The 9,162-nt window shown below is 41.3% G+C and overlaps 1 protein-coding gene across 2 annotated transcripts in view; it reads right to left on the bottom strand.

The window, feature by feature from the left end:
* Positions 1 to 3,040: 3,040 nt before the first annotated feature.
* Positions 3,041 to 9,162, bottom strand: part of NSRP1 (nuclear speckle splicing regulatory protein 1) — a 36,422-nt gene continuing 30,300 nt past the window's right edge. For both annotated transcript variants that reach the window (XM_004706897.4, XM_045299603.1), the window contains 2 exons: positions 8,587 to 8,695; positions 3,041 to 6,165 (listed from right to left, as the gene is read on the bottom strand). In XM_004706897.4, the coding sequence (XP_004706954.1) occupies positions 5,106 to 6,165; positions 8,587 to 8,695 (1,169 nt within the window). In that variant the 3' untranslated portion in view covers positions 3,041 to 5,105. The remainder of the gene's footprint in view (positions 6,166 to 8,586; positions 8,696 to 9,162) is intronic.

Below are 9,162 nucleotides of genomic sequence, written 5' to 3' on the forward strand. Positions count from 1 at the left end.
GGCAAGAACCTATATAGTACATTTACCATTATATGTGTACCCTACGATTGGCTAATAAAAGTTTTCCAGAGAGTATCAGCACATTAAATCCAGTCCTTGATGGTACAGGTTATGATAGGTATTCGGTCCCTACCAAAACTAAAACCAAAAAAATCCAAGACAAAAACAAAAACCAACTCTACTTCTGTCAATTCCACTTATAGATAGCTGTATAGAATAGAGTAGAACTGCCCCTTTTGGGTTTCTGAGGCTGTACATCTTTACAGGAACAAAAAGTCTTTACCCTCGGGTGGATTTGAATGGCTGATCTTGCAGTTAGCAGCTGTGTTAGTCTGGGTTGACTAATGAAAAAATTCATAGACAGCCATATGTGTATAGGAAAGAATTTTATATACAAGAGCAATTAAATATTGAGAAAACATCCCATTCCAGTCCAGATCAAGTCCATAAGGCCAGTATTAGCCCATATGTCCTGACACCAATCGATAAAGTCCTCTTCAGACTCACTAAACACATACAATAACGCCGAACGCAGGAAGATCACAGGCAGTGGGTGGGAAGTCTTGTGGATCCAGTGGCGTTGTAAGCATCTCAGTGCTGGCAGGGTTCTCCACGTGGCTTCTCAAGCTCCCAAAGCTCTGGGTGCAACAGGGTAACTTCATGTGGCTTCTTATTAGAAATGTCTTGCACGGAGTGAGGAGAGAGTAAAGGAAGAGACTCCCACTTCCAAGGAGGAATGCGGGAGTTCCCAGAATCCTCAGGAGCTGGCCATGCCCACAGAGGCTTCATTGGCTCCGACCTGATTGACAGGCTAGACTCCACCCCTTCACTATTAATACTCTCAAATTGACAAATGATTATGTAACTACCACAGCAGCCCAATGAGTGATTGACTAAGCCACTAGGGGTCCTCTAGAAAAAAATTAAGATTTTTAAAAAGTTGCTGTGGAGTTGACTGCAACTCATGGCATCTCCAAGTGTCAGAATAGACCGGGCATTCCCCTCGCAAAATAATAATGTAAATAATAGGTGGGCAGCAAGAGGAAGGAATAGCGTGGGGCCCACAACTATGCTCAAATGTCCTGCTAGAGCAGGGAGGGGTGAAGACCGTCCAGCCTGAGGACCAGATAAGTCCAGTGAAATCATCACTATCAGCTAATGGCACCAAAGAGCAGCAGTTCCAGGCATCACAGTGGGGGGGCGGGGGTTAATTAAATGTTTGACCAGCATGGCCTTCGAATGATGTTATAGAAGTCCAAATGGCCCTTGGCAGAAAAAGATTCCCCACTCCTAGAGTAAGGTGACCAGATTTTAACATTTGGTAAAGCGTGACACCATTGATAAAACTCCTATCTTGGCGAAACAGCCACATGGCAGCCGAAAACCGTATACCCTAGCTTGTGCATTCTTTCCAAAAATCGGGACTTTTTAAAAACGACACGGGACGTGGGAAAAATTGTTAAAAATCGGACTGTCCCACTGGTCACCTTAGAGTGACCGCTGTCTGTGCTGCTACTGCGTCACAACTCAGAGCTACAGCTTTTAGAGGCGTCTCTTCCATCTAGACGTTACCAAGTTCAGTAGTCGCCTTGGGTGGTGCTTTTCCACATCACTGCTATTTAAAAATAAATGCTAATGCTGCTAATGTTTAGATGCCAATATTGGATAGCTCAAAGAATTTGCCTTGCAATTTCAGCCTGGTTTGGATGTCAGCAAAACATTGCTCTGAAAATCTCAAAATGACGACCTATATTTTTAAGCATACGTATATGCTCGAGTAAAACCCGACCCGAATATCAGCCGAGGCACCTGTCACAAAAACTGCGTTAAAAAACGTGCTGAAAAACTCAGCTCATACACGAGTATATAGGTAAATAGTTTTCATAAATTTAAAAAATGCACTGGCTGACTCGAAGGCAACATACCAGCAAGAAGCAACCAACAGAAAGGTCTGCAGGCTGGCCCCAATCCCTGCTACAAGGACCCCCTCCCCAGAAGACTGCACTACAGAGAACAGCAATGACGCTACAGCTCAGGGAGAGGGTTACAAATCTGGCTAGATCAGAGCATGTACACAGGTACAGATAAGAGCTCTCGACACAGGGGATCTAAGACAGCTAAACCCCTCAGGGCCAATAATGAGTAGCGATACCAGGAAGGTAGGGGGAAGGTGGGGCAAGAAGGGGAAACTGATCACAATGATCGACGAATAACATCCCCCCACCCGGGGTGACAAATAGAAACATAAGTGAAGGGAGACAACAGATGGTTATAATTTATCAAGGGTTCATGAGGGTGGGAGAGGGAGGGAAAAAAACGAGGAGCTGATATCAAGGGTTCAAGTAGAAAGAAAATGTTTTGAAAAGGATGATGGTAACATGTACAAATGTGCCTGACACAACGGATATACAGATTGCTATAAGAGCTGTCCAAGAACCCCCAATAAAATTATTTCAAAAAATGCACTGGGTGAGTGAGAGGACAGTGTGAGATCTGTGTAATGAACTTGAGTAAAAAGGTTCTCTGAAAGTAGGTAGACACAAAATGCAGAGATGCATTTCCTACATAAACCTAATACAGTGCAACTAAGTCTAACTAAAAACGTTTCCATGTTACATTTAGGCCAGCGCTATAGCAGACACTGGAGATACAAAGTTGAATCAAGATTAGATTCTTGCCCTCAAATCACCTACATATCCAAGTATTAGGCACAAGATACAACTGAAGCCAATAGGTGTTCCTAGGCTAGCTGTTCAAACCCACCTGCAGGAGGATGAAGCTTTCTGCTCTCATGACTCAGAAACCCAACCCAGAGCGGTAGGCTTTGCTCTGCCGCATGGGCCACGTTGGAATCGACTTGATGGCATGGGGTTTGGCTTTGGTCTAGGCCAGGCTTTGTAAAGGCTAATAGAATGTAAGACGGGAACGTGGCATTCTACCAGCCTGTGTGTAAGAAGATAGGGTTAGCATGAAATAGCACCACATAGTAGATCTGACCAGAGTAAGGGCAACAAGGGGAGGAGAATGCAAAATCAAGATATTCTGAGTCATTCATATTTTATTGAAAATTGAGTAAAAGGAACAGATGTTTACCAACTCACAAAACTGTTCAGGATATTACTTTGGACTTCCTCTTCTAAAGAACACATATTTAGCAACAAATCTAATGAATCTCTTATTCACACTGGTCCAAATAATCCACAGTGAACTGCTGTCCTACGCACAAGTCCTTCATTAAATCACCAAGTCAGTGTAGCTACTTCTTGTAGAATCGGCTCTCCAGGATGGCAGTTCCTTCCATTCCTACATTTAAAATGTTAACATTACAAACATTTGCATTTTGAGACATTATGCATGCCCAAACCCAAGGACATCAAGTTGACTGACTCGTAGACTTTATAGACGTGTGGTTGGAAATCTTTATGGAAACAGAGTGCCTTACATTTATCCCATGGAAGGACTATTGGATTCGAACTATCAGCTAGCAGCCCAGTGTCTAATCCATGGCACCTTTTATTACACAGAGAATATGTAGAGCATATTGTTTTCAAAAGTTAACCAAGTCATCACCATTCCTGTCAAGAAAGAGAATGCTGCCAGATCTAGGCCTCTCTCACCTCTGTATCATGAGTAAACTTTTATGTCACTTCATGCTTTTTATTTTTGGGTTGTCAAATGATTTTCTCTTGTAGTTCTTCACTAGCTGGGCATTCCGCAGCACCATTGTTGACGTCATCAGGATGCCATGTGGGGTGGCAGCCATCAACATTGCAGCCCACGGGCTGGGCCGTTCCCAGGATTCTGCTTTGCTTCAGTTTACACACAACCAGTAATTTTGAGATCCTAAGGGACCCAATCATGTCCCTGTGTTCTGGGGACAAAAAGTAGAGATAACAGCACAGCTGGAGGATGGGTGGAGTGGGGTTTCCACGGAAATTCCTGGGCAGCACCCCTTAATTAAAGGAGAAGCAAAGCAACTCTGCTAGTATTTTTCTCAGATGCAGTTTTCTGTTTTCTCAAGTTTTCTTCCTAATGAGCCTCCACGGTTCTCAATGTGCTCTGAGAGTATCTATCAAGATTACCCCTTGAGAAGCCAAAAAAAGTTGCTGAGTTCTCTGCCTTGAGCTGGCCCAGTAGGTTCCATAAGCTACTGATTTGACTGGACCCTGTTTGGGGCACCACCTTTTTAACAGTGTGTTATTAAGAACTGATGTGAGCCCTGGTGGTACAGCGGGTTACCCGCTGGGCTGCGCACCCCAAGGTCAGCAGTTTAAACGCACTACCTGCTGTGAGGAAGAGGAGGCTTTCTGCTCCTGTGAAGGGTGACAGCTTCAGAAACCCACAGTTCAGGTTTCGCTGTTCTATAGGCTCTAAGACATGATAGCAGTGAGAGAACCCTCTATAGCTACCCACCAATCACACACACACGGCTCAACAAGTCTGGCATGCTTGTGGGTGATTAAATATAGAGTTGGGAGTTGCATTAGAGAGACCTTGCCTACAGAAAATATGTACAGAAGGAGATGGAAGAAAACAGAATTTACTCTTTCCCCCTAAGATACGCCAAACCAGGTAAAAGTTAAAAAAACTAAGCCATAAAGCACCCAAGCTGCTTTGTCAGTCTGAACTACTGGGAAAGGAATTAACAGTTTCCTCCAGTACTTCCATCTCCATTGTCTTGTCCACTATGCTGGAGCTAAAAGTTACTTAGACAAGATGATGATGCACATTTTTAACTTTAAGACAAACTTCAGAACATAAATCAAAACATATGCTCTATTTTATTGTTTAAACCCACGTATTTTAATTTGAAATTATAAAGCCTATCAGCATTGAAGGCAGAGCCCATTGTCATCAATAAGTATTGACTGGGAATTCACAAACTTTTGCAGCTGGGATACAAACAACAATCTGGTGAGTACTAATTACACATAGTCAATTACGCAGTCAAGGTAAAGGGACCAACTTTTGATTTAAACCTAAACCAAAAGTGAATTGTGATACTTAGAAATATGCCTTCCGGCCACGGTTCATACTCGTCTGGCTCTCACGCGGCACGTCCGCGGGTCATTCTCTGTGCTTCCACAGACCGACGGGCGCAGCCATCAATCCTCCTCTTTCTCAATGTAGGTCTTTGCGTTAACCCGAGCCATTTGCCTGGCCAAGTACCTATCCCGAGCTGACGTTACAGTCTCCTCACTGTTCCGCTTTGCAAACTTGCTCACAGCCTCAGGTGGTCTCTCCTGCTCTTTGTCCGCCTCTTGCCTTTCCTCTGAGACTCGAAGTTTCGCTCCCAGTGAGGGTTCAGCCGCGGAGGGTGTCTGCTGGTTTCTCGCTTCGTCCGTTTCCATGGCGTTGGATTTGCTCTGGTCCAGTGACCTATCCTTTGCTCTCAAAGTTGGGCTCTTTTCCCTTCCGTCTCGATTTCTTTCTGCAGATTGAACACCAACTTCTGGTCTTCCCCTCGCTCTGCATTTCTCACTGTGCTCCCACCTGTCCACGCTTCCTTTCACACGCTCTTCCCTTGTCTCGCTTTTCGCTTCCTTCGCTCCTTTCTCACCGTGTCGGTCAAGGTCATCCAGTTGTCTATCTCTTCCTTGTTCTCTTGGGATACATTTCTCCACATCTCTCTCCCTTTTCCATTCTCTGTCATTCCGATCTCTTTCTCTGGGGTCTCTTCCCTTTGGTTTATCTTCTTGTTCATGTCTCTTCCGGTGAGACTCTCGATGACTGGTTCCTCTGTGTCTGTGGGAGTCTGTCTTGTCTTTTCGGTAATGACGGTCAGTGTCGTAGTTCTCGGGGTCCCTAGACTGCCTTTCTTGATGCTTATCTCCCCTGTTCTCATGTCCCCTTGACTTGGAACTTTGTGTGTGGCGTTTGACACTGTGCCCTCGTTCCTCACTGGATGACCGTGAGTGAGTCTGATTCCTGTGATGCTTGGGGTCATTCTCAGAAAACTCTCTGCCTTTTTCCCTTCTCAAGTTAATTTTATTATTTTCTTCACTTTCTTCATCCTCGCTGCTCTTAGTATCAAAGTCACTGTCTGCATCTGGGTTGTCCTCGGTCTTTATTTCAGTTTGAAGAAAGCATTTCTCTTGTGGCCTTTTGTTCTCTGAATTTATTTCATCTGAGTAGCCTCTTGGTTTCTCTTCCTTTATCTCAGATCTTAAAACAAACACACACACACAAACACAAAGTCACATTATCAATTATAGAAAGCAAATAAAACATTCATGTTTTTTCTCAATACTTAAAGCACCATAATTATATATTCTTTGATAGTCTGCATGTGAAAAGACATTTATGCCTATTATTGTCTAAATATCTGAAAACCAATACTTTTCATTCAAAATATTACCAATATTTGTGAAACTGAAATAGAGAAAATAACTCCTCTACTGAATGACTAGAAGCTTCAGAAAAGGGTTGTACAATGTACAAGATCTTCATTTTTGCTAAGTTTGGATAAAGAACAAGTAGGAAAATGGTATGGCTCTGGATCTAAATTCTATTTTCACATTAGGTTTGTTATCTGTTTGATTTCCCTTTCTTTTTAAATTATATTAGTAGCCCTGGGAACACAGTTATTTTTTTTTCAAAGTGAAATGGTAGCAAGACCCAATTCTACTAATCCTCCTCAAGATTAACATGACATCATTCTTTGATACTTATTACAAAAAATTGAAAACATGTGACTTAAGCACATTCAGCTACTAAAATCAACTTTTAGTTGACACATTTTTCCAGCTAATAACTATGGTTAATTTACTGAAGTCCCCCACAAGTCCCATCTTACTAATCATTTACTGATCACACTAATTTTAACCACAATAATTCTCTAGGAAGTTCTGGCGGAAGTGCTTTGGATAAAGAATCACTAATAGTTAGGAATTCTATTATTAGACTCTGAGAAGCACAACTACATATGACAGATTAACCTCATTAGTAGAAAAGCCATAATGTATTAGAATTTCCATTCACAACCTGAATCTTCAAACATACTTTCTTATAATTTAGTTTCCTCCCCTCATCCTTAATTCTACTCCTCTACTTCTCCCTTTTCCTCAGCAATCAAAATATTTCTTAAAAAAAAAAATCTCTTATAGTCAAGTTTCAGACAAACTCACCCTTTTACCTTTAACTACATCTTTATGGCATCATGATCTCACTATTCCTAGGAGGTGACTTCAAAAAATTCATGAAAAATTTCATTTTTCCATGAACTTTCTGAAGCTGCTTCATGTAATACCTTATAATTTATTTTAAAAATCCACCCTACTTTCTAGACCAGAACTGTCTAGTAGAAATGGAAATGTCCTTCTCTCTACTGCTCAAAATAGTAGGTAGTCACTAGACAAATGTGCAACCAAGTACTTGAAATGTGGCCAGTATTTTAGATTTCGCTCAACTTTAACTGATTTAAATAGACACGTGGGCCCAAAGGCTCCCCTACTGGATAACAGAAGCTTTGGGAGATGTACCTTGCTTTCTATGAAAGCAAACCACTCTCCCTCTTAGACACCCTTCAAGCCAAAACCAATTCTGTGGCCAATTTCCAGCCAAATAATAAACAGGCCTATAGGAGAATAACAACACCAGAGAAGTGCACACTTCTTTACAACCAACCATATGAGATTAGAAGGATAGCATTTGCCTACGGATAAACCTCAGAAGGCATGAAAGGACAAGATGAATGAAATACTAAACAAAGGAGGATTGCAATCAATTTAAAAGGTCAATATGTGCACGAGTTATAGAATGGAAAACCAATTTGCTCTGTAAACTCTCTCCAAATCGCAACATAGATTTTTAAAAAGAAAACAAACCACTTTCCTTTTTTTAATATACTATTTGAACATGTATGGGAGAGTAAATTGTACATTTAATTCTTTCCAAGTTTCTCTTCAATTCTTTCCAAGTTTCTCTTCAATTCTTTCCAAGTTTCTCTTTAATTCTAAGACTAAGGGATCAAACCCATGAAGGATACTATACTTTCAGATTAAAAAAAAAAAAAAGACTATAATCTAGTTATGTTCCTTCAAGGCCTGAACTATAAACCATTTTGATATTCAGAAATTTGTGCACTTTATGCTTACGTTGTGTGTCTTTTTGGTAATGTTACACTTCAATCACTGGTACTCTAAAAACTAAACCTACCAACTCACTGCCACTGAGCTATGTCAACTCACAGAAACCATAAAGGATAGGGTAGAACTGCCCCTATGGGTTTCCAAGACTCTTAACTCTTTAGGAGTTAAAAGCCCCATCCTTCTCCTGAGAAAGGCTAGTGGGTTTGAACTGCTTACCTTGAGGATCACAGGCTAACACTAACCCCATTGATATTATGTAGATACAAATTGTAACATTTTTTTGTGAATTGCAAAGATAAAATAACCTTAAAATAAATGTAAGGTTTTTGATCAAGAATTGGCTTATAAATCCCTACCCAGTCACTGAATTAGGTCAGGTTTGGCTCACAATACAACACGCAACGATGCAATCTTCCATATTTTAGTGGGTTAATGACCACAACCATAGTTTTTGAACAGTATCTTTCTTTTAAATATTCCACAGGCCACATCTCACCTGGCTTCACGGAAGCTGCTTTTAGGTACTTCCTCTTCACCAACTGTTTGATTTAACAGGTGCCTATAAAATCCACTGAGATCTTTCTGCTTGGTTACATCCAAACGTGCTGCGAGGGAAAGCAAAATGCTAAGAGCACAGTCAACAAGGCACAATGCAGTCTCGTTTACAGACACAGAATGTGTAACTTACACCGTGTACACATCAGTCTTTTAGACAAGAAGCTGGCAAACTATACTGTGCATGCCAAGTTTGCCTCACTGCTTTATTGGAACACAACCCTGCTCATCTAATTGTGTACTGTCTGCAACTGCTTTTGAGTTACAAAGGCAGAGTTTTATAGTTGCAACAAAGATCTCCTTGTACACAAAGCCTGAAATATTTACTATCTACAGAAAGTGTGCTGGCCATTGCTGTATATGAAAACAATATGCCTGGATACTTAAAAACATTTTTTTTCATCATTTTATTGGGGGGCTCATACAACTCTTATCACAATCCATACATACACCCATTGTATAGATCACACTTGTACATGGTTGCCCTCATCATTCTCAAAACATTTGCTCTCCACTT

This window comes from Echinops telfairi, unplaced genomic scaffold (genome assembly GCF_000313985.2).
Source record: "Echinops telfairi isolate 266 unplaced genomic scaffold, ASM31398v2 ScPeMD7_7458;HRSCAF=8496, whole genome shotgun sequence".
Lineage (NCBI taxonomy): Eukaryota > Metazoa > Chordata > Mammalia > Afrosoricida > Tenrecidae > Echinops > Echinops telfairi.